Source organism: Erinaceus europaeus, chromosome 17 (genome assembly GCF_950295315.1).
Source record: "Erinaceus europaeus chromosome 17, mEriEur2.1, whole genome shotgun sequence".
In the NCBI taxonomy this organism is placed as follows: Eukaryota; Metazoa; Chordata; class Mammalia; order Eulipotyphla; family Erinaceidae; genus Erinaceus; species Erinaceus europaeus.
Window position 1 is genome coordinate 429767 of NC_080178.1, and position 20223 is coordinate 449989.

At 67.7% G+C, this 20223-nt stretch overlaps 4 protein-coding genes across 16 annotated transcripts; 3 read left to right on the forward strand and 1 right to left on the reverse strand.

The window, feature by feature from the left end:
- Nucleotides 1-817: 817 nt before the first annotated feature.
- PNPLA2 (patatin like phospholipase domain containing 2) lies at nucleotides 818-7029 on the forward strand. The gene is made up of 9 exons (XM_007536544.3): nucleotides 818-1078; nucleotides 2288-2520; nucleotides 2603-2668; nucleotides 2860-3069; nucleotides 5212-5272; nucleotides 5373-5534; nucleotides 5621-5753; nucleotides 5851-5973; nucleotides 6488-7029. Exons 1-9 carry the CDS (start codon nucleotides 892-894, stop codon nucleotides 6747-6749), a joined length of 1437 nt encoding a protein of 478 aa, XP_007536606.1. The 5' UTR covers nucleotides 818-891; the 3' UTR covers nucleotides 6750-7029.
- Nucleotides 7030-7756: 727 nt separating this feature from the next.
- CRACR2B (calcium release activated channel regulator 2B) lies at nucleotides 7757-11970 on the forward strand. 9 transcript variants are annotated; one of them, XM_060175854.1, is made up of 10 exons: nucleotides 7895-8181; nucleotides 8947-9159; nucleotides 9233-9344; nucleotides 9500-9671; nucleotides 9912-10058; nucleotides 10154-10238; nucleotides 10317-10409; nucleotides 10895-11061; nucleotides 11380-11451; nucleotides 11589-11970. In XM_060175854.1, the coding sequence occupies exons 2-10, from the start codon at nucleotides 9010-9012 to the stop codon at nucleotides 11770-11772; spliced, it is 1182 nt and encodes a 393-aa protein (XP_060031837.1). In that variant the 5' UTR covers nucleotides 7895-8181; nucleotides 8947-9009; the 3' UTR covers nucleotides 11773-11970. The 9 variants fall into 9 exon arrangements, with proteins under 9 accessions (XP_060031839.1, XP_060031840.1, XP_060031837.1 ...); XM_060175856.1 differs by lacking the exon at nucleotides 10154-10238 and having other exon boundaries at nucleotides 7757-8181; nucleotides 10288-10409; nucleotides 10840-11061; nucleotides 11438-11451; XM_060175857.1 differs by lacking the exon at nucleotides 10154-10238 and having other exon boundaries at nucleotides 7767-8181; nucleotides 10288-10409; nucleotides 11438-11451.
- A 928-nt stretch (nucleotides 11971-12898) lies between these two features.
- On the forward strand, nucleotides 12899-16248 carry CD151 (CD151 molecule (Raph blood group)). 5 transcript variants are annotated; one of them, XM_060175861.1, is made up of 9 exons: nucleotides 12899-13046; nucleotides 14042-14105; nucleotides 14467-14551; nucleotides 14797-14988; nucleotides 15125-15199; nucleotides 15294-15398; nucleotides 15503-15661; nucleotides 15739-15825; nucleotides 15915-16248. In XM_060175861.1, the coding sequence occupies exons 3-9, from the start codon at nucleotides 14468-14470 to the stop codon at nucleotides 15972-15974; spliced, it is 762 nt and encodes a 253-aa protein (XP_060031844.1). In that variant the 5' UTR covers nucleotides 12899-13046; nucleotides 14042-14105; nucleotide 14467; the 3' UTR covers nucleotides 15975-16248. The 5 variants fall into 5 exon arrangements, with proteins under 5 accessions (XP_060031844.1, XP_060031842.1, XP_060031845.1 ...); XM_060175858.1 differs by having other exon boundaries at nucleotides 12971-13046; nucleotides 14735-14988; XM_060175860.1 differs by having other exon boundaries at nucleotides 12971-13046; nucleotides 14735-14988; nucleotides 15503-15655.
- Nucleotides 16249-17537: 1289 nt separating this feature from the next.
- On the reverse strand, nucleotides 17538-18821 carry POLR2L (RNA polymerase II, I and III subunit L). The gene is made up of 2 exons (XM_060175863.1): nucleotides 18624-18821; nucleotides 17538-17927 (listed from the first exon to the last, which is right to left on the reverse strand). Exons 1-2 carry the CDS (start codon nucleotides 18716-18718, stop codon nucleotides 17819-17821), a joined length of 204 nt encoding a protein of 67 aa, XP_060031846.1. The 5' UTR covers nucleotides 18719-18821; the 3' UTR covers nucleotides 17538-17818.
- Nucleotides 18822-20223: the final 1402 nt, after the last annotated feature.

Consider the following 20223-nt stretch of genomic DNA (forward strand, 5'->3'; position numbering starts at 1 on the left):
CTCCAGGAGCCAGCCGTGCAGGTGCTGAGTCTCCTCTGTTCTCTGTTCAGATGGTGCCCCGGTTCTCTCCGTCCCCACAGAGCCCTTCCCCTTGGGGCTGAGGCCTCTCGCACACCCACGGTCGGGTCACTCACCAAGTGGCCCCCAAGCCTCTGCAAGCGGACTGCACGGCTCCGGTCCAAGCACTCCAGGAGTGTGCCCTGTTGCCCACCTCACCCTAGTAGGCCTGCCGGCAGGGTCGCCATCCCTCCTGTGCCACCACGCAGCACAGCGCAGGGAGCCATGCCCTGGGGTGCTGGCCTGGGGCTAGGGTGTTGAGGGACAGTCCTAAAGGGAATTCTGGCCAAGCTCCCTGCAGCCCTGTCCTGGTCCTGGGGTGGGTGGCACCCCAGGACCAGGTCTTGGAGGGTGAGGCTGTCCTACATGACCTGGAGAAAAACGCGGAACCGGCAGGGCAGGGAGGGTGACATCGCTGCTGCCTCCTGCCGGCCAGTGCTGGGCACGGCGTCTGCCCAGGTCCCCTGCAGACCCCACGGCAAGACCGGCCCGGGGGTCACGGCATTGGGGAGGGTGCCGGGGTCTCCGACTCCGCTTCCAGGTGGGGCGGGGCTTCGCGACGCGGGGCGTGGTCTAGGAAGAGCGGGGCCTGTGGGCGTGGCCTGGAGTAGGCACTGACTAATAGGGTCCCTGCGGGGCGGGGCCTGCCGCACGCACGCCGCGGCCCTCGCGCATCCCTATTGGCTGTCCGCACGGGCCCCGCCCCTCGGGCCCCCTGAAAAGCCGGAGCGCCGCGGCCGCGCGCAGGGTCTCCGCCTCCGCCGGAGACAGAGCACCACCGGCGAGCGACACTCAGCGCGGCACCGGCCCCGGGCCGGCCAGCAGCGGCCGGCGATGTTCCCCCGGGAGGCGACGTGGAACATCTCGTTCGCTGGCTGCGGCTTCCTGGGCGTCTACCATATCGGGGTGGCCTCCTGCCTGCGCGAGCACGCGCCCTTCCTGGTGGCCAACGCCACGCACATCTACGGCGCCTCGGCCGGGGCGCTGACCGCCACGGCGCTGGTCACGGGCGCCTGCCTGGGTGAGGGGCCCTGCCGGGGACGGGGCCCGGCCGGGGTGCGAGGCGCTGGCCACCCGGAGGCCGGGGGCTGTCACGGGAGGCCTGGGAAGTCAGGGTGCAGGTCCCGGGGCACTTGGAGCCGAGGGGCCGCGGTTACGGCGGGGGGGCGGTGAGTGGGGGAGACGCAGCCGGCGCCGAGAAGCTGCCCGGGTCCGGGTCCGGGTCCGGGGCCAGGGCCGGCGGGGCGGGGCGGGGCGGGCTTGTTTTGCTGGGGCTGCGGGAAGGGCCAGAGGACCCGCCTCCGCGCGAAGCCCAGGGGCGGGCGGGCAGGTGCAGGGCGCGCTGTCACTGGCGGACGCGAGCGGCGGGCGGGCGGGCCCCAGGCGCCTCTCGCCCCGGGCCGGGACCTGGTGCCAGCGGTCACCGCGTCCCCGGGCTACGTCTTCTCGGTGGCTGCGGCCTCGGGGCCTGTTGCAGGGGCGGCCCGTGCCGAGCTCTCCTCCCGGGCACCCGTCTGGGCCCCCCGAGGGGCAGCCCAGTAGTCAGGCCTGCTGCTGCTGTCTCCCGCCCGCGGGGTGCCCCCAGCTCCCGAGCCCACCCCTAGGAGCGAGCTATCCGGCCCGCTGGGGCAGGGTGTGCACGCACGCTGCCTGGGAGGAACTCGGGGACGCGGGGTTCGCGGCCGTGGCCCCAGCTTCAGGCGGGCGCCTGCCACTGCCCAGGCTCAGGGCCCCTCACCCCGGCACCTCGCCAAGAAGCCCCCTCCTCAGGGGTTGTTCTGGGGCAGCTGGAGGCCACTGCTGGCCGGGTGACCTGCGAGGAGGACCCTCCTGGCCATTCCTGGGCCTCCCCCCACCCCAACTCTGTTGTGGGCCAGCAGCCTGGGAGATGAGGCCCTGTGGCCTGTGGGTCCCTGCCTGAGCTCTGTCCTGGGCCCGGCCAAGTGGGTGAGGGCTGAGGCTGGTCAGAGTTGAGCCCCCCCTTGGGTGCCACGTGCCAGGCCAGGCCTGGTGACTCATGGGGGCAGTAGTTGCGAAACCCCAGGCAGAGGACCGGCTCTGGCCGCCGGCCCTGGGGGGGGGGGGTGGTGGTGGTGGCCTCCCGCGCTCCCCACAGTGTCTGGGGCCCAAGACCCTGGTAGGCCCTGAGGAGCCCAAGAGGATCCGGCCCCCAGACTCGGGGCCGGGCCACAGCGCGCGCCCTGACCCCTAGCCCCGCCACCCACCGCAGGCGAGGCTGGTGCCAACATCATCGAGGTGTCGAAGGAGGCTCGCAAGCGCTTCCTGGGCCCGCTGCACCCCTCCTTCAACCTGGTAAAGACCATCCGCTGCTGCCTGCTGAAGACCCTGCCCGCAGACTGCCACGAGCGGGCCAGCGGGCGACTGGGCATCTCCCTGACCCGAGTGTCGGACGGCGAGAACGTCATCATCTCCCACTTCCACTCCAAGGACGAGCTCATCCAGGTGGGGCGCGGCGCGGCTCGCGGGAGGGCGCCCTCCCCACGCGGCCCACCTTGCACCCTCACATGCCGGTCCTGCCCCCCAGGCCAATGTCTGTAGCACCTTCATCCCCGTGTACTGCGGCCTCATCCCGCCCACCCTCCAGGGCGTGGTAAGTGTCTGCTGCGGGGCCTGGTGCCTGTGCCGGGGTGACGGAGGACTGGGGGGCCCTGCCCAGTGTCCCGCACCCCATCCTGCTTCCCGGGTACTCAAGGGGTGGCCGCCGCTTCTGCCGAGGCCAGCGTTGGGGGGAGAAGTGGCCCTGCTGGGTGACTCACTCGAGCGGACCTCGCCCGTGCCCAGCGCTATGTGGACGGCGGCATCTCAGACAACCTGCCCCTCTACGAGCTCCGCAACACCATCACCGTGTCCCCCTTCTCGGGCGAGAGCGACATCTGCCCGCAGGACAGCTCCACCAGCATCCACGAGCTGCGCGTCACCAACACCAGCATCCAGTTCAACCTGCGCAACCTCTACCGCCTGTCCAAGGCGCTCTTCCCGCCGGAGCCCATGGTGAGGCCCGGCGCTGCCAGGGGCGGGGCCACCGGGGTGGGCGGGATGTCGTGGGCGGGGCGGGGCCACCGGGGTGGGCGGGATGTCGTGGGCGGGGCGGGGCCACCGGGGTGGGCGGGATGTCGTGGGCGGGGCGGGGCCACCGGGGTGGGCGGGATGTCGTGGGCGGGGCGGGGCCACCGGGGTGGGCGGGATGTCGTGGGCGGGGCGGGGCCACCGGGGTGGGCGGGATGTCGTGGGCGGGGCGGGGCCACCGGGGTGGGCGGGATGTCGTGGGTGGGGCGGGGCCACCGGGGTGGGCGGGATGTCGTGGGTGGGGCGGGGCCACCGGGGTGGGCGGGATGTCGTGGGTGGGTGGGGCCACCGGGTGGGCGGAGCTACCAGGGATGCAGCAGGCTGACACGTATAGGCTAGTGAGGGGCTGTCTGGTGTGGGACCCTGCTCTCTTTTTATTTATTTATCTTGTTTATTTATTCATGTGAGAGGTAGGAAGAGAGAAAGAACCAGCCATCACTCTGGTACATGTGCTGCCAGGGATCGAACTTGGGACCTCATGCTTGAGATTCTAGTGCCTTAGCCACTGCCCCACCTCCTGGACCACAAAAAGTCCAAACTGTTTTATTTATTTATTTATTAAGATTTTATTTATGAGAAAAATAGGAGGAGAGAAAGAACCAGACATCACTCTGGCACATGTGCTGCTGGGGATCGAACTTGGGACCTCATGCTTGAGATTCTAGTGCCTTAGCCACTGCCCCACCTCCTGGACCACAAAAAGTCCAAACTGTTTATTTATTTATTTATTTTCACCAGAGCACTGTTCAGCTCTGGCCTAAGGTGGTGCAGGGGATTGAACCTGGGACTTTTGGAGCCTCAGGCATGAGAGTCCCTTTGCATAACCATTATGCTATCTAGTCCCTTGCTCTCTCTTTATTAATCGACTATTTCTGTTTTGAATTTTTGTAACTTGTATCAACTTTTTATTTTGTTTTATTTATTGGCTAGAGACAGGAATCAAGAGGGGGGAGATAGGAGAGAGACAGAAACACCTGCAACCCTGCTTGTGATTGAACCTGGTTCCTTATGCTCTGTAATGTGAGCACTCAAGCAGGTGCACCACCGCCTGGCCTCTTAAAGATTTTTATTTATTTATTAGAAAGACACTGGGGGGGGGGTGTGGAACCAGGTGTTACTCTGGCATATGTGCTAACAGGGATTGAACTCAGAATCTCAAGCTTGAAAGTCTATGCCACCTCCTGGACCACTAGTCAGTCCTTAAAAAAAATATTTTGAGGGAGTTGGGCGGCAGCACAGCAGGTTAAAACACATGTGGCACAAAGTGCAAGGACTGGCGTAAGGATCCCGGTTCGAGCCCCCGGCTCCCCACCTGCAGGGGAGTCCCTTCACAGGCGGTGAAGCAGGTCTGCAGGTGTCTGTCTTTCTCTCCCCCTCTCTGTCTTCCCCTCCTCTCTCCATTTCTCTCTGTCCTATCCAACAACAACGGCATCAACAAAAACTACAACAATAATAAAGACAACAAGGGGAACAAAAAGGAAAATAAGTAAATAAATTAAGAAAAATCATTTTGGGGACCAGGTGGTGGTGCACCTGGTTAAGCGAACACATTACAGTGCGCAAGGATCTGGGTTCAAAGCCTCTGGTCCCCACCTGCAGGGGGAAGCTTCCCGAGTGGTGAAGTAGAGCTGCAGGTGTCTCTCTGTCTCTCTCTCTCTCTCTATCTCCCCTTCCCCTCTCAATTTCTCTCTTTCTCTATCCAATAATAAGTAAAAATAAATGTTAAAAAAAGGTTAAAATTTTTTTTTTAAAAAAGAAAAATTATTTTGAATGACAGAAAATCACAGAAAGATATAGACCAAGATCACAACCAGAGCCCTGCTCAGCTCTGGCTGATGGTGGTGCTGGGGATGGAACCTGGGACTCTGGAGCCTCAGACAGGAGTCCTTTGCAGAGCCGTGCTGCTGTCTTTCCAGCCCAGGCCCTGCTCTCAGTCTGGGTCAGGGCTGCCTGCCCACCGACCTCCCTGCACAGCCACTGGCCCTGGGTGCAGCATGCAGGGTGTGGGTGAGGACACAGCAGGGCTGGCGCGGCTCCCCGTGCCCACCGGCCCCCCTCCTGCCACAGGTGCTTCGAGAGATGTGCAAGCAGGGCTACCGGGACGGGCTGCGCTTCCTGCGACGGAACGGTGCGCGATGGAGGGGTGGGGGGGTGGGGGGCTCCGGGAGGTGAGTCAGAGCCTCTGCTGCCCGCTGCTGGCCCTGACCCCACGTCCACCTGGACCTCAGGCCTCCTGAACAGGCCCAACCCTTTGATGGCGCTGGCCCCAGCCCGTCCCCAAGGCCCTGAGGACGAGGACACGGAAGAGGCGGAGGCCATGCTGAGGGGCCACCTGCCAGCGCGGGAGGACCGCCGCATCCTGGAGCACTTGCCCTCGAGGCTCAATGAGGGTGCGGGGTTGAGGCGGGGGCGGGGGCGGGGGCGGGAGGGAGAAGCAGGGGCGCAGCCTCACCCGGCCTCTCCCCACCTCCCGCAGCCCTGCTGGAGGCCTGCGTGGAGCCCAAGGACTTGCTGAGCACGCTGTCCAACATGCTGCCTGTGCGACTGGCCACGGCCATGATGGTGCCCTACACACTGCCCCTAGAGAGCGCCGTGTCCTTCACCATCCGGTGCACGGGGGTAGGGGGCGGGGGCGGGGGCATCAGGGGAGGGGACTCCAGGGGGCACAGGGTGCCAGGCGCCAGCCCTGAAGCCCCCTGTCCGCAGCTTGCTGGAGTGGCTGCCTGACGTCCCTGAGGACATCCGGTGGATGAAGGAGCAGACGGGCAGCATCTGCCAGTACCTGGTGATGCGGGCGAAGAGGAAGCTGGGCAGCCACCTGCCCTCCAGGTGAGCGCCGCTTGCCCCGGCCGTGAAACCCTCCTCCTTGCATGAGGCCCCCAGACACCCCCCACCCGCGCTACCTGCTGACATGCACCCCCCATCTGGGGCCCTGCTGACGCCCCCTCCACAACTGAGGGTGCCCTGCTGACCTCCCTCCACACCTGGGGCCCCTCTGGCACCCCACCACACCTGGGGGTCCCCCCTGACACCCCTCCACACGTGGGGGTCCCACTAACGCCCCTCCATCCGGGGGTCCCCGACGCCCCTCCACACGTGGGGGTCCCACTAACGCCCCTCCATCCGGGGGTCCCCGACGCCCCTCCACACCTGGGGGTCCCACTAACGCCCCTCCATCCGGGGGTCCCCGACGCCCCTCCACACCTGGGGGTCCCACTAATGCCCCTCCATCCGGGGGTCCCCGACGCCCCTCCACACCTGGGGGTCCCACTAATGCCCCTCCATCCGGGGGTCCCCGACGCCCCTCCACACCTGAGGGTCCCACTAACGCCCCGCCCCACAGGCTGCAGGAGCAGGTGGAGCTGCGGCGCGCGCAGTCCCTGCCATCCGTGCCGCTGTCCTGCGCCGCCTGCAGCGAGACCCTGCCCGCCTGGCTGCGCAGCGTGCTGCTGGGCGACGCGCTGGCGCGCTGGGAAGAATGTCAACGCCAGCTGCTGCTCAGCCTCTTCTGCACCGACGTGGCCTTCCCGCCCGACGCCCTGCGCATGCATGCGCCCCCACCCCCCTCACCCCCGCAGCACCCTCCCGGCCTGCCCCCCTGCTGAGCGCCTCTCCGCCGGGTCCCCTGCTAAGGGCCGGCCAGGTCCCCCACCCCCCCGGCCCCCTGCCTGCCCAGTGAGGCGGGGCCCCAGGGTGACAGGCCCCTGGGCCCCCTCCCTTCCCCCACTGCCTTGGTGACCACCGGTCCCCAGAGTTGGCAAGGGCAGGCGGGCAGGGTGCTCTCCACCTTGAACACCACCCTGCCACCGCCGTGCTCGCTCGCTGGAGAGTATTTATTTTCGCCAAAGCAGATGAAATAAACGTCACGCTCACCCGGCTCCTTCACACCTGTCTCCCCTCTGTGGGGTGTCATCAGGGCACCCAGCCCTGGAACCCTAGGATCTGAGAGGCTCGCCCCAAAGTGGGGCCTTGGGGTGGGTGTGGGCAGGCCAGTGGCGAGCCCTGGGCTGAGTCCTTGCTAAACAAATGCTGGGCGTGTTTGCAGAAGGTGGCGTCTGCACCTTGTGGTGACTGGGGGGCGTGGGCAGGATGGGCAGGGGCGGTGCCCGGAGCCGAGTGGGGGCCTGGGGCAGCCGCCAGGCTGTGAGGTGCCGGCCTCCTCGTCCCCTCCACACAGGGCCCAGTGGACACCTGGTTTCCTGGAAGCACCCACCAGTCTGAGGGCATGTGGCCAAAATGGCCCATGGGGCCTGGGCTGGCCGAGCAGCCCACTCGCCGGTCCCCTTGCCCAGAGCAACGGGGTGGTGGTGGTAGACTGCAGCCAACAATAACGGTTGGAGTGGGCCTGAGGACCGGGAGAGCCGGCTGGGCAGGTCCCTGGGCACGGGTGCCAGCCCCCCCACTGCAGTCACAAGGTCCCGTCCTATAGGCTCTGGTTCCACCAGATCCCCATTCTCACTCCCAAGAAGCAGAGGTGCCAGCCCCTCGGCTCCACAGGGACACCGAGCAGCCCCCTCCCCAGGTGGGTGCGTGGTCAGCCAGGCCAGGGTCCCACCGTGTCCCCAAGGTCACCCAGACGACTCCACCCTGGGAGCCAGTGACAGGGCTGAGCCCCGGGGGCCTTGACGGTGCTGGGGTATGGACACCACTTGGGCATCTGTGCCTCTGGCAGAAGCAGCATTTTCTAGTCAGTTCTGTGTAGGTAGCTTCCAAAGGAGAAAGACTGAAGCAGGCAGGCGAGTGGGGAAGGCAGAGGCCCTGTCTCTCTGGGAGGACGCTGTGGAGGTCCCCACCCCACTGCCAGGGGTCCCCACACCCAGGTGCCCTGAGCTCTGGAACTGGGGTCCCGCACCTCCCCGATAACAGCTTGGCGAGAAGGGTCATGGGGTGTGGTGGAGAGCCGAGGGCCCAGGCAGGCTGAGGGGCGGTGACAGCAGGGGACAGAGGCCCCGCCCAAGCTGTTGTGAAGGAGCCCTGCACACCGGGCAGCCCAGCTCCGGAGGCGTGTCTGGGTGGGCAAGGTGGCACGGCTGGCAGGTAGGCAGCTGGGGTCCCTCCCGACTCGATGCCCCTGCTGGCCAAGCCCCTTCAGGGCACCCAGCCCAGGGCAGGTGTATGCATCTGGCTGACCCCCACCACCCCACCCAGCTGGGCTCTGGGAACCTGGTGGGAAAGCGCCATGAAGATGGGTGAGAAGACTGTGCCCTGCCCATGGTGGGGGACCCCTCCCCACATGGACGCAAAGAGAATCACAGCCCCAGACTGAGGGAAGAAGTCCCAGAATCCCAGCCAAATGTCAGTCCCAGGTGGGAGGGGGCCCAGGCTTAGGGGACACAGGGGGGGCGGTGGGGGGGGGGGACTCTGACTAGGAAGCTGGGCTGGTGGCGCTTGAATGTGGGGGTTTCTGCAAGGCCGTGCCAATGGCACCTGCGCCCCTTGGCCCCAGGCTGGGCTCGACCGGAGGGAGGAGCTCACTGGCGGCCAGCTGGCAGAGGTGAAGCCAGAGGCCCAGACATGGGGCAAGGTGGAGCAGGACTTGGCGGGGCGCCCGGCCAGGCCCCCAACTCAAGGCTCCTGCTGTGCACCCTCTAGAGGCTGCCCGGCGCTCCCCACCCACCACAGGCAGCAGCCAGGAGCCACCTCTCATTGTCCCCAACAAGCCTTCCGTGCCGTGTCGTGTCTGCCCTCCCATGCCTCCTCTGGGGTGCTCCCGACCCCTGGGCGGTCCCCACCCACAGGGCCCGAGCCTGCACCCCACTCCCAAGGGTGCCCACACCCTCGAGGCCCGCCTCCCTTCCCCAGGGCTCCCGGAGGCGCTGACTGCTCCCGGAGGCTCCGGCGTCTGGTACCAGACAGCCCCTTGCCATGGCCAGCCCGGGGCCGCCCTGTGCGGTCAGGGAGCCCGAGCCCGGCGGCAGCTCGGTGTCGGGGGCGGCAGTGCTGGAGCAGGCCCAGGAGCTGTTCCTGCTGTGTGACAAGGAAGCCAAGGGCTTCATCACTCGGGCCGACCTGCAGGTGAGCCGGCGCCCCCCCTCAGCCCCCCCCCCCGCCCGCCCTGCCACCCTCCCTCAGCTCGGCCCTCCCGCAGCGCCTGCAGGCAGACCTGCCGCTCACGCCCGAGCAGCTGGAGGCCGTGTTCGAGAGCCTGGACCAAGGGCGTACCGGCTTCCTCACTGCCCGCGAGTTCCGCCTGGGCCTGGGTGAGCACCCCCCACGCCCAGCCCGGCGCCCTCACTCCCCTTCCCGGCCCAGGAATAAGGAAGAAAAACAGGAAACTGGGCTCAGAGCAAGGGCAGGATATGGGGGTAGCCACCGGGAGGTGACCCACAGCCAGCTGACGCGCCTCCTGCTCCAGGGAAGTTCGTGGGGGCAGAGCTGGCCCCTGGCGCACTGCCCTCCCAAGAGGCCGAGGAAACCTTTGAATGGGGCTGGTCCGACGCGGCAGGCGCGGGGGACTGCCTGGAGGAGGAGGAGGAGCGAGCGCGCGCAGCCCTGGAGCAGCTGGGCGTGGCGCGGGCGCTGGGAGAGTGAGTCTCCCCCTGTCCGGGACGCCCCCGCCCGCAGTGATTCCCGGGACGGCCGGGAGTGATTTCCCGCAGGATTTGCATTTCGGGCGGGGGCGGCTCGGATGACACACCCGGTCCCCGTCCTGGTCTCCGGGGAGGGGCGCGTGCCCCACCCCGCCGCGCGCCCAGGCTCCCCTCCAGCCCCCCAAGGTGCACGCCCGGCCCCGTGCGCGGGCTCTCAGCGACCCCGTCCCCGCGCAGGCAGCGGGCGGTGCGGGCTCTGTGGACGCGGCTGCAGCGGGAGCGCCCCGAGGTGCTGGGCGCCTTCGAGGACGTCCTGGTCTGCGCGTCGGCCTGCCTGCAGGAGGCGGCCCGGGAGCGCGACGGCCTGGAGCGGGCGCTGCGCCGGTGAGGGGCGGGCGCGGGGCCTGGAGCTGCGGGGCGCAGGGGGAGCTGCGGGGCCGAGACTGAGCAGACCCCCCCCCACACACACACACCGCCAGACGGGAGCGCGAGCACCAGCGGGAGATGCGGAGCCTGTACGAGGAGGTGGAGCAGCAGGTGCCCCCGCAGCGCCCGCAGGTTCAGGTGAGCCCGCCCGCCCGCCCCGCCCCATTCCGGGCTCCCCTCCCCCCAGGTGCCCCCACCAACCTCCCTGCCTCGCAGGACCCGGCCCGGGAGGAGCGCGGGGGCCACCTGGAGCTGGAGCTGCTTTTCCGGGAGCAGGAGCTGGAGCGCGCGGGGCTGCGGCAGCGGGAGGTGAGGCCGCCCCTGCACCTGCGCCCCTAAGCCAGGGGAGACAGACAGACACAGCGCCCCTAAGCCAGGGGAGACAGACAGACACAGCGCCCCTAAGCCAGGGGAGACAGACAGACACAGCGCCCCTAAAGCCAGGGGAGACAGACAGACACAGCGCCCCTAAAGCCAGGGGAGACAGACAGACACAGCGCCCCTAAAGCCAGGGGAGACAGACAGACACAGCGCCCCTAAAGCCAGGGGAGACAGACAGACACAGCGCCCCTAAAGCCAGGGGAGACAGACAGACACAGCGCCCCTAAGCCAGGGGCAGCCCTCCCCGGAGCCCTACCCCAGGGCCACGCACCCAATGCTCCCCACGTCCAGGACCACCCCCTGACCCATGCAGGGTCACCCCAGCGTCACAGCACCTCCTCAGCTGCCTGTGCCCCAGGGGCCCCGGGTCCTGCTGGTGCGCTGGGCTCCCTAAGCCGCCCCCCCCCCCACAGCTGGAGCAACAGCTGCAGGCGCGCGCCGCGGAGCAGAGGGAGGCGCAGGCGCAGAACGTGCAGCTGTGGCGAGTCCAAGAGGCGCTGCGCGCGCAGCTGGAGGGGCTGCAGGAGCGTCTGCGCGGAATGCAGGGCGCGGCGCGGGGCCGCAGGGAGCAGAGGCAGCGGTGCGCGGGTGGGCCGGGGTGCGGGGCTGAGCCCAGGGAGTGGGGGGCTGAGCCCGGGGGTGGGGGGCTGAGCACAGGGAGTGGGGGGCTGAGCCCGGGAGTGGGGGGCTGAGCCCAGGGAGTGGGGGGCTGAGCCCGGGAGTGGGGGGCTGAGCACAGGGAGTGGGGGGCTGAGCACAGGGAGTGGGGGGCTGAGCCCGGGGGTGGGGGGCTGAGCACAGGGAGTGGGGGGCTGAGCCCGGGAGTGGGGGGCTGAGCCTGCAGCGGGTCTCCTGCTCGGGCGTCCTGCAGCCAGACCCCACTGCCGCCCGCCCCCAGGGACGTGGTGGCCGTGGCCAGGAACATGCAGACTGAGAAGCTCAGCCTCCTCAGGCAGCTGGACCTCCTCAGGTGGGTGGGGGTCAGCCTGACCGGAAGTCACCCCCAGCGGGTCGGCCCTGTCCTGGCGGGTAAGAGCTGAGCCAGGTCCCTTCCAGTGCTGCGTTGCCGGCTCAGGGCCCTGTGCCCCCGCCCCACCCCCACCCCAGGGACCTGAACACGCGGCTGCGAGACGAGAGGGACGCCTGGGAAGCCAAGGGGCTGAGTGGACGCAGGAAGGTGCTGTCCGCAGCCCGCCCGCCCGCGCCCTCCTCCTGCTGCGGCTGCTGCTGCTGCTGCGGCTGGACGCGCCCCCCCAGGCGCGGCTCGGGCCACTTCCCCAGCGCCCGCTGACCCCCTCGGCTCCACCATTCGGGACCCGCCCGACTGAAGAATGAAGGAACTGACTGGGTGCGAGGGCACACGGGCCCTCCTCCTGTCCCCGTGTTCCCAGACTCTGCCCACAGAAAACTTTTCATATAAAATAAAGCCCACTGTGGTCTGGGAAGTGTCGCAGCGGATAAAGCATCGGACGCACCAAAGTAAAAGACTCTGGGGTGGGTGGGTGGGTGGGGAGAATACAGGTCCATGAAAGATGATGAATGACATAGTGGGGGTTGTATTGTTAAATGGGAATCTGGGGAATGTTATGCAGGTACAAACTATTGTATTTACTGTTGAATGTAAAACATTAAAAAAAAATAATAAAATAAAATAAAGCCCACTGACTACTGCACTCTCCTAGGCCCGGTGCCAGAGCCCCGGGGTCCCTGCTGCACACGGGGCAGGTGTGGCACAGGTGTGGTGTATGCGTGCGTGAGTTTACACTTGTGTCCTGTGCAGGTGTGACGTGCATGCACAGTGTGTAGCTACACCCTCGGCACAGGTGAGGTCCGCACACGCTTGGCACAAGCGCACAGGTGTATGCCACATGGATTGTATAGGTGTGAACACGCATAGTTCAGGTGAGCAGGTGCGGGGGGGGGGGGGACTCGCGTAGCACAGCCACACCTGCGGAGCCGGGGCCCAGGGGACTGCGACTCGGCGGTGCGCCTAGTCCTCAGGCGGTTTGTAGATCAGGGCCCAGGCCTGAAGGGGCCGGCCTTTGCAGCTCGTCCAGTCCCGCTTCGGAGGGTGCAGGCCCTGTCTGAGCCGTGGGCGGGTCCCTGTCCCCACAGTCCTGGCTGGGTAATTTGGACCCTGGGGCAGGCCCGCCAGTCTGCCGTCTGCCAGGGAGCACAGGTTTACACCTGCCCGGCCGGGGGGCGGGGCGGGGGCACAGGGGCGTGACCAAGAGGGATAGGGGCGGGGCCAACGACGGGCAGGGCGGGACCAGCGGCGGACGGGGCGTGGTCAGCGGCGGGAAGGGCGGGGCCAGCGATGGATGGGGCGTAACCCAGCGGCGGACGGGGCGTGGTCAGCGGCGGGAAGGGCGGGGCCAGCGGTGGATGGGGCGTGGCCCAGCGGCGGACGGGGCGTGGCCCAGCGGCGGGAAGGGCGTGGCCAGCGGCGGGCGGGGCGTGGCCAGCGGCGGGCGGGACCGGCCTCCTCACCTCCGCCGCGGGCCGCGCATTCCGGGGAGCCGCTTCCCCCGCAGCCGCGGGCCGATTGCGTCGCACGCGTGGCGGGTGAGTGCGCCGTCGGGGGCCGGGGCCGGGGCCGGCGTGGCGGGACCCGAGGCTGGCGCCCTGGCCGGGCCGCTGCGGGAGGGAGTGTACCCATTGTCCCGGCCTGGAGCCCGCCGCCACCCCGTGTCCCCTGCCTGCGGGCTGCCCAGTGCAAGTACCGGGCGGGTCCCAGCCAGGCAGGTGCCGCCAGCCCACGAGCCGCTCTCCCCTCCCCCCGGTCGGGAGGCCTGGAGGCCCTGCTACTGGCAGGGAGGGCCGGCTCTTCGCAGGAGCTATTCCTGGCGGCAGGCCCCTTGGGAGCCATATCCTGCCGGGCAGGGAGAGGCTGGACCCGGCCCAGCTGGCCTAGCCGCAGCCGCAGCCCCGGCCCCGAGCCCCCGGCCCAAGGCCCCCAGCCCCCAGCCCCCGGCCCAAGGCCCCCGAGCCCCCAGCCCAAGGCCCCCGGCCCCCAGCCTAAGGCCCCGAGCCCCCGGCCCCCGAGCCCCCAGCCCAAGGCCCCGAGCCCCCGGCCCAAGGCCCCCGAGCCCCCGGCCCCGAGCCCCCGGCCCAAGGCCCCCGAGCCCCCAGCCCAAGGCCCCCAGCCCCGAGCCCCCGGCCCAAGGCCCCCGAGCCCCAGAGCCCCCAGCCCAAGGCCCCCGGCCCCCAGCGCGGACCCCAGAGCCCCCGGCCCAAGGCCCCCGAGCCCCAGAGCCCCCAGCCCAAGGCCCCCGGCCCCCAGCGCGGACCCCAGAGCCCCCGGCCCAAGGCCCCCGAGCCCCTGAGCCCCCGGCCCAAGGCTCCCGGCCCCCAGCCCCAGACCCTGGCGCCTGCCATCCTGTAGGGTCGGGCCAGCAGAGCAGGGCGGGGAGGAGCGGGAGGGAGCGGCCAAGGCCGGCTGGGTTGGGGCAGGGTCACTGTCCACCGCCCAGGCCCAGACCCAAACACCGGGCTCCTGCTGCCCTGGGGGGGGGGACGGAGGCGAGGCCTGGCCTGACCTGCGCTCTGCGCTGTCCTAGGGGAGCCTGGGCGCCTCTGTCCACCTGCCCAGGGAGAAGCCCCCTGCCCCACCCCTGCCGCCAGGTGAGTGCTGGGTCAGCTGTGGGTCTGGCAGACTGATGGGCCCCGGGGCCTTGCCTGGGAGGGTGGTCTGCGCCCCCACCCCACCCACCTTCCCACCTTCGGGGCCAAGGCCGCCGGTGAGGGTGAGGTGAGCCAGGCCTGCTGCCAGCCGTGACGCAGGGCCGGGGAGTGCGGGGTGAGCTCACCGCCGCCGGGGCTTCCTGTCCCTCTGCCAGCAGGGCTGAGTCACCCGTGATCTGGGGTCCTCTGCCCTCGCCCAGAAGTGTTCCCGTGGATACTGGGCAGGGCAGGCTGGGCATCTCTGTCCCCTCCAGCCTGCTCAGCCAGGCAGGGTGTGGTGGGCTGACACCCTCTCCCCCAGGATGGGTGACTTCAGTGAGAAGAATTCCACATGTGGGACCGTCTGTCTCAAATACCTGCTTTTCACCTTCAACTGCTGCTTCTGGGTAAGAGCTGGGCAGCCCACCCCACTGCCCTGCACCTCATTAGCCTCCTCACCCTACTAGGCTGCACCCCCCTAGCCCCCCACCCCTACTGCCCCTCACCCCAGAGCCCCCCCCCCACTGTCCCAGGTCCCCCACCACCGTCACCTCACTGTCCCTGTCATCCCACTCTTGGTCGCCCCACAGCCCTGTCCCACCCCAGCCCCCTCAGCCCTGGGACCCCTGTGACCCGAGGACTGTGCCCACAGCTGGCTGGCCTGGCCGTCATGGCCGTGGGCATCTGGACGCTGGTCCTCAAGAGCAGTTACATCAGCCTGCTGTCCTCGGGCACCTACCTGGCCACGGCCTACATCCTGGTGGTGGCTGGAGTCGTCGTCATGGTTACCGGGGTCCTGGGCTGCTGTGCCACCTTCAAGGAGCGCAGAAACCTGCTACGCCTGGTCAGGGGCGGGCTGGGCTCCCTCGGGGGGCTCACGGGGCGGGGTGGGCGGGCTGGGCTCCCTCGGGGGGCTCACGGGGCGGGGTGGGCGGGCTGGGCTCCCTCGGGGGCTCACTCACCAGGTGCCCCCCACCCAGTACTTCATCCTGCTGCTCCTCATCTTCCTGCTGGAGCTCGTCGCCGGGGTGCTGGCTTACGTCTACTACCAGCAGGTGGGGCCTTCTGCCCGTGCCCACGCCCGTGGTCTGAACCCCCCCACCTCCTGCCCACCTGAGGGTGCCAGCCCTGACCCACCTCCCCCCCCAGCTAAGCTCGGAGCTGAAGGAGAACCTGAGAGACACCCTAACCAAGCGCTACCAGCAGCAGGGCCACGAGGCTGTGACCAGCGCCGTGGACAAGCTGCAGCAGGAGGTGGGCCTGGGGGGGGCCGGATCCGGGGTCCCCGCCGTGGGAGGGGGCGGGTCTCGGGGTCCCCGCGAGGCAGGTCGGTGCTCAGCCCCCCCACCCCGCTCCAGTTCCGCTGCTGCGGCAGCAACAACTCTGAGGACTGGAGGGAGAGCGCGTGGGTCCACTCCCCGGAGGCGCAGGGCCGGGTGGTCCCTGACAGCTGCTGCAAGACCCTGACTCCCGGCTGCGGGACGCGAGATCACGCCTCCAACATCTACAAGGTGGAGGTAGGGCGCGGGGCGGGGTGGCTGCAGGACTGGGGGCGGCTGGGGTGGGGTCCGGCCACCCACTGCCTCCCCCCCAGGGCGGCTGCATCAGCAAGCTGGAGACCTTCATCCAGGAGCACCTGCAGGTCATCGGGGCCGTGGGGCTGGGCGTCGCCTGTGTGCAGGTGTGTGGGGGCAGGGCCGAGGGGCCGGGTGTCCCCCCTCCGTGCAGATGGCGGAGCGCTTGGGCACCCCACTCACCTGCTCCCCACAGGTCTTTGGCATGATCTTCACCTGCTGCCTCTACAAGAACCTGAAGCTGGAGCACTACTGACCTCGCCGCGGCCCCCGTCACTGCTGAGGAAACCTCCACGCCTCCCTCACCTGCGTGCCATCCCCCCGGGGACTCCTAAGCGCCTTCCGCTGTCGCCAAAGCCAGGGGCGGCCCGTGCCGTGAGGCGGGCTCCCCGGGGTGGTCTTCGGACTGGGGTGCTCCCTACTCGGAGGCCCACCCCCACCCACCCCACCCTGCCGTCCTGGGGCCTCTGCTGCCTCCGTGCCCAGGAGGGTGCACCAGCTGAGCTCAATAAACACATGGAACCACTGGGCGTTCTGCGTGCTTGCCGGAGGGCTCTGCCCAACACAGGGCCTGATGGGAACCCGGGGCCTTGGGGACTCAGGTGGGCAGTGAGACACCGGGCTGACTGCCTTACCCGGTGCACTGCTCAGCTGTCCTTTGGTGCTGGGGAATGAACCTGGGGCTTTAGAGACACAAGCAGGAGCCTTTTCTTTTTTTTTTTTCCCCTCCAGGGTTATTGCTGGGCTCGGTGCCTGCACCATGAATCCACCGCTCCTGGAGGCCATTTATCCCCCCCTTTGTTGCCCTAGTTGTTGCAGCCTCGTTGCGGTTATTATTGCCATTGCTGACGTTGCTTTGTTGTTGGATAGGACAGAGAGAAATGGAGAGAGGAGGGGAAGACAGAGAGGAGAAAGACAGACACCTGCAGACCTGCTTCACCGCCTGTGAAGCGACTCCCCTGCAGGTGGGGAGCCGGGGGCTCGAACCGGGATCCTTACGCCGGTCCTTGTGCTTTGCGCCACCTGCGCTTAACCGCTGCGCCACCGCCCGCCCGACCCCCAAGCAGGAGCCTTTCTGCATAACTACGCTTATCTACCCCACCCCTAGTTCTTAATGATTGCTGAGAACAGGAAAGAACCAATGTCACCCTGGTACATAGACTGTTAGGGATTGAACTCAGGACCCCATGGTTGAGCCTGATGTTTTATGGAGCACACTATTTCCCAAACCACCCTTTTTCCCTTCGGATAGAGAGAGATTGAGGGGAGACAGACACCTGCAGCCCTGCTTCACACTTGTGAAGCTTTCCCCCTACAGGTGGGGCCCAGGGGCTTGAACCCGGGTCCTCCGGCAGTGATGTGCCCCTCCCCCTTCAGGTGGGGAGCAGGGGCTCCAACCAGGATTCTTGGGCTTTGTGCAACCTGGGCTTAACCCGCTGTGCTACTGCCTGACTAAGAACCTCCATTTTAATTTTCTTAAATGTCAGGGAGGGATAGGGACCAGAGCCATACTCCGTTCTGGCAGATGGTGCCGGGGATGGAGCCTGGAGCCTCGGACAGGGGAGTCTCGGCAGAACCACGTGTCTCCCCAGTACCCCCTCCTCTTATTTATTGTTTACAAAGCATGGCTTAGCTCTGGCTTACGGGAGTGTCATGGAGATTGAACGTGTGACCTAGGAGCCTCAGGCGCGAGTCTGTGTAACTGAGCAGCGCTTTCTTTTTTCAGGACTAGCTTTGCGGCGGCTAGGGATGCGCTTAAATCCTGGGCCTCAGGCGGGAAAGCTGTTCGCAAAGCCATCAGATTGGTCTCCCCGGCCCAGATGCTCTTAAGATTTTATTGAGAAAGATTCGGGAGAAAAGCCGCCCTCGCTCGGGTCTGGCAGGGACGCAGCTCTGGGCCCTCGGGCCCCCCAGACCCCGGCGCCTTCCCGGAGGTCCTTCCTGCTGGGCAGCGCCTCCCGGGACCGGACCGGACCGGCCGGCCGCAGCGGTGGACACAGCTGTCGCGGAGGGGCAGCGCCCTCGGTGGGTGTCCCCGGAGTCTCCCGCGGCCGCGGCCTGGCTCCCCACTGGGGCGGGGGCTCGGACCCGGTCGCTTGGTCACTTCTCGAGCGGCGCGTAGTTGAGCAGCTTCTCGATCAGGTCCACGTGGGCCAGCAGCATCCGGCGGCAGCAGTAGCGCTTCAGCCCCAGCGCGTCCAGGGCGTCCCTGCGGGGAGGGCGGCTGTGGCGGGTCGGGTGCGGGACCCCCGGGGCCCCGCGAGTGTCGCCCCCCGGGACCCCGCGAGTGTGTCCCCGCCCCGGGACCCCGCGAGTGTCGCCCCCCGGGACCCCGCGAGTGTCGCCCCGCCCCGGGACCCCGCGAGTGTCGCCCCGCCCCGGGACCCCCGCGAGTGTCGCCCCGCCCCGGGACCCCGCGAGTGTCGCCCCCCGGGACCCCGCGAGTGTCGCCCCGCCCCGGGACCCCGCGAGTGTCGCCCCGCCCCGGGACCCCGCGAGTGTCGCCCCGCCCCGGGACCCCGCGAGTGTCGCCCCCCGGGACCCCGCGAGTGTCGCCCCCCGGGACCCCGCGAGTGTCGCCCCGCCCCGGGACCCCGCGAGTGTCGCCCCGCCCCGGGACCCCGCGAGTGTGTGTCCCCGCCCCGGGACCCCCGTGTCCCCCCCACCCGGGACCCCGCGAGTGTCCCCGCCCCAGGACCCCAGTGTCCCCCCCCCAGGATCCCCGCGCCCCCCGCGTGTCCCCGCCCCGGGACCCCGCGAGTGTCGCCCCCCAGGGCCCCGCGAGTGTCCCCGCCCCGGGACCCCGCGAGTGTGTCCGCCCCGGGACCCCGTGTCCCCCCGCCCCGGGACCCCCGCGTGTCCCCCCCAGGACCCCGCGAGTGTCCCCGCCCCGCCCCGCGCTCACCCCTCCGTGTACTCGGCCTGCAGCAGCCCCAGGTAGGCCTCCCACTTGTTGCCGACGATCTTCCCGCAGGTGAAGCAGCGCACGGGGATGATCATGGCGGCGGCGGCGGCGGCGGCGGACTAGCGGGCCGGAGGGAGGACGCGCCGACGCAGCAGCGGGCGGAATGACGCACCGACGCAGCAGCGGGCGGAATGACGCGCCGACGCAGCAGCGGGCGGAATGACGCACGCGCCCCGACCACCTTTCAGCCCCGCCCCCCCGCCCGGATGCGCGCCCCGCCCCGCCCCGCGCTTCCCCGGCAACGGCCTCCGCGCACGCGCAGTGCGGCGTCTCGGCGACGGTGGCCGACGGCGGCCAGAAAGGCGGCGTCGCGTTCAGCAGCCGGTCTGCGCGGGGCGGGGCGGGGCGGGGCGGCCGGGAGGGAGCGCTGCTGAGCTCTGTTGCTTTTCACGTTTGTTCCTGTGCTCATTAGTCTCTGAATATTCGTTTATTCCCTTTTGTTGCCCTTGGGTGTTTATTTTCCTCATTGGACAGGACAGAGAGACGTTGACGGGGGAGGGGGGGGAGAGGGACACCTGCAGCCCTGCGTCTCCGCGTTGGGAGCTTCCCCCCTGCGGGTGGGGAGCGGAGGCTCGAACCCGGGGCCTTGCCTTTCATACTACGTGCGCTTAACCTGGTGCACCAGCTTATGGTGGTGCTAACTATACGCCTGGTCTCGATGCCGAATGCGAGCGACTCCTAAAGCAGCATGACGAGTCGGGCGGCCCAGAGGTGGCCGACCATCTCATTGCCTCCCTGGACGCAGCACGCCAAGCCCGCTGGCAACAGCTCACGGAAAGTCTGAACTTCACCCACTCGAGTAGCAAGGCCTGGAAGCTTCTTCACAGTCTGGGTGCCGGTAGCCAACCCCCTCCCGTCTCCCATCCTCCCGTATCTCCAAACTCAGTGGCCAGTCACCTAACTCAAGTTGGACGTGCTAAGATCGACCCAGTCTGGAAAAGAGAAATTTCCCACGAGTGGTCATCCCACTTCCGGTTATCTTGTCCATCTCCAAAACTCTCTCCCTTTACACTGTCGGAACTGGAAGACGCTTTGAAGAGGGTTAAACCGGGAACAGCTGCTGGCTATGATAACATCACCCCAGAACTCATTCTTAACCTGGGCCCCACGGCAAAGAAGTGGCTCGCTTCATTCCTGTCCCACATCTTGGAATCTGAGTCTATGCCCAAAGTTTGGCGTCGTGCGAAGATAATAGTAGTTTTGAAACCAAAGAAAGACCCAACACTGGCCGCCAGCTATAGACCAATTTCTCTCCTCTCCGTGTGTTACAAACTCCTTGAGAGGCTGCTTCTGTCACGTATTTCTCATCTTACAGAGAAATTCCTATCACCCGCCCAGGCTGGTTTCCGCCCAGGAAGATCTACCTGCGAACAAGCCCTGGCCCTCTCAACTTACATTGAAAATGGATTCCAGAAGAATTTAAAGACGGGTGCTGTCTTTGTCGATCTCACAGCAGCCTATGACACGGTCTGGCACCGTGGTCTCCTAGTCAAGATCTCAAGCCTGCCTCCATGGGTGGCCAACACTATATCTATCGTTT

Excerpts from the sequence above, each read along its gene's own strand:
- PNPLA2 (XM_007536544.3), top strand. The coding sequence starts at position 892 with ATGTTCCCCCGGGAGGCGACGTGGAACATCTCGTTCGCTGGCTGCGGC. Across the intron at positions 3,070-5,211 it reads TCTTCCCGCCGGAGCCCATG|GTGCTTCGAGAGATGTGCAA; the intron begins GTGAGGCCCGGC and ends CTCCTGCCACAG. Across the intron at positions 5,974-6,487 it reads GGCAGCCACCTGCCCTCCAG|GCTGCAGGAGCAGGTGGAGC; the intron begins GTGAGCGCCGCT and ends CCCGCCCCACAG.
- CRACR2B (XM_060175848.1), top strand. The coding sequence starts at position 8,537 with ATGTGGGGGTTTCTGCAAGGCCGTGCCAATGGCACCTGCGCCCCTTGG. Across the intron at positions 10,059-10,153 it reads CTGGAGCGGGCGCTGCGCCG|ACGGGAGCGCGAGCACCAGC; the intron begins GTGAGGGGCGGG and ends ACACACCGCCAG. Across the intron at positions 11,062-11,379 it reads CGCAGGGAGCAGAGGCAGCG|GGACGTGGTGGCCGTGGCCA; the intron begins GTGCGCGGGTGG and ends GCCCGCCCCCAG.
- CD151 (XM_060175859.1), top strand. The coding sequence starts at position 14,497 with ATGTGGGACCGTCTGTCTCAAATACCTGCTTTTCACCTTCAACTGCTG. Across the intron at positions 15,200-15,293 it reads CTTACGTCTACTACCAGCAG|CTAAGCTCGGAGCTGAAGGA; the intron begins GTGGGGCCTTCT and ends CTCCCCCCCCAG. Across the intron at positions 15,662-15,738 it reads CCAACATCTACAAGGTGGAG|GGCGGCTGCATCAGCAAGCT; the intron begins GTAGGGCGCGGG and ends CCTCCCCCCCAG.
- POLR2L (XM_060175863.1), bottom strand. The coding sequence starts at position 18,718 with ATGATCATCCCCGTGCGCTGCTTCACCTGCGGGAAGATCGTCGGCAAC. Across the intron at positions 17,928-18,623 it reads CAGGCCGAGTACACGGAGGG|GGACGCCCTGGACGCGCTGG; the intron begins GTGAGCGCGGGG and ends CCCTCCCCGCAG.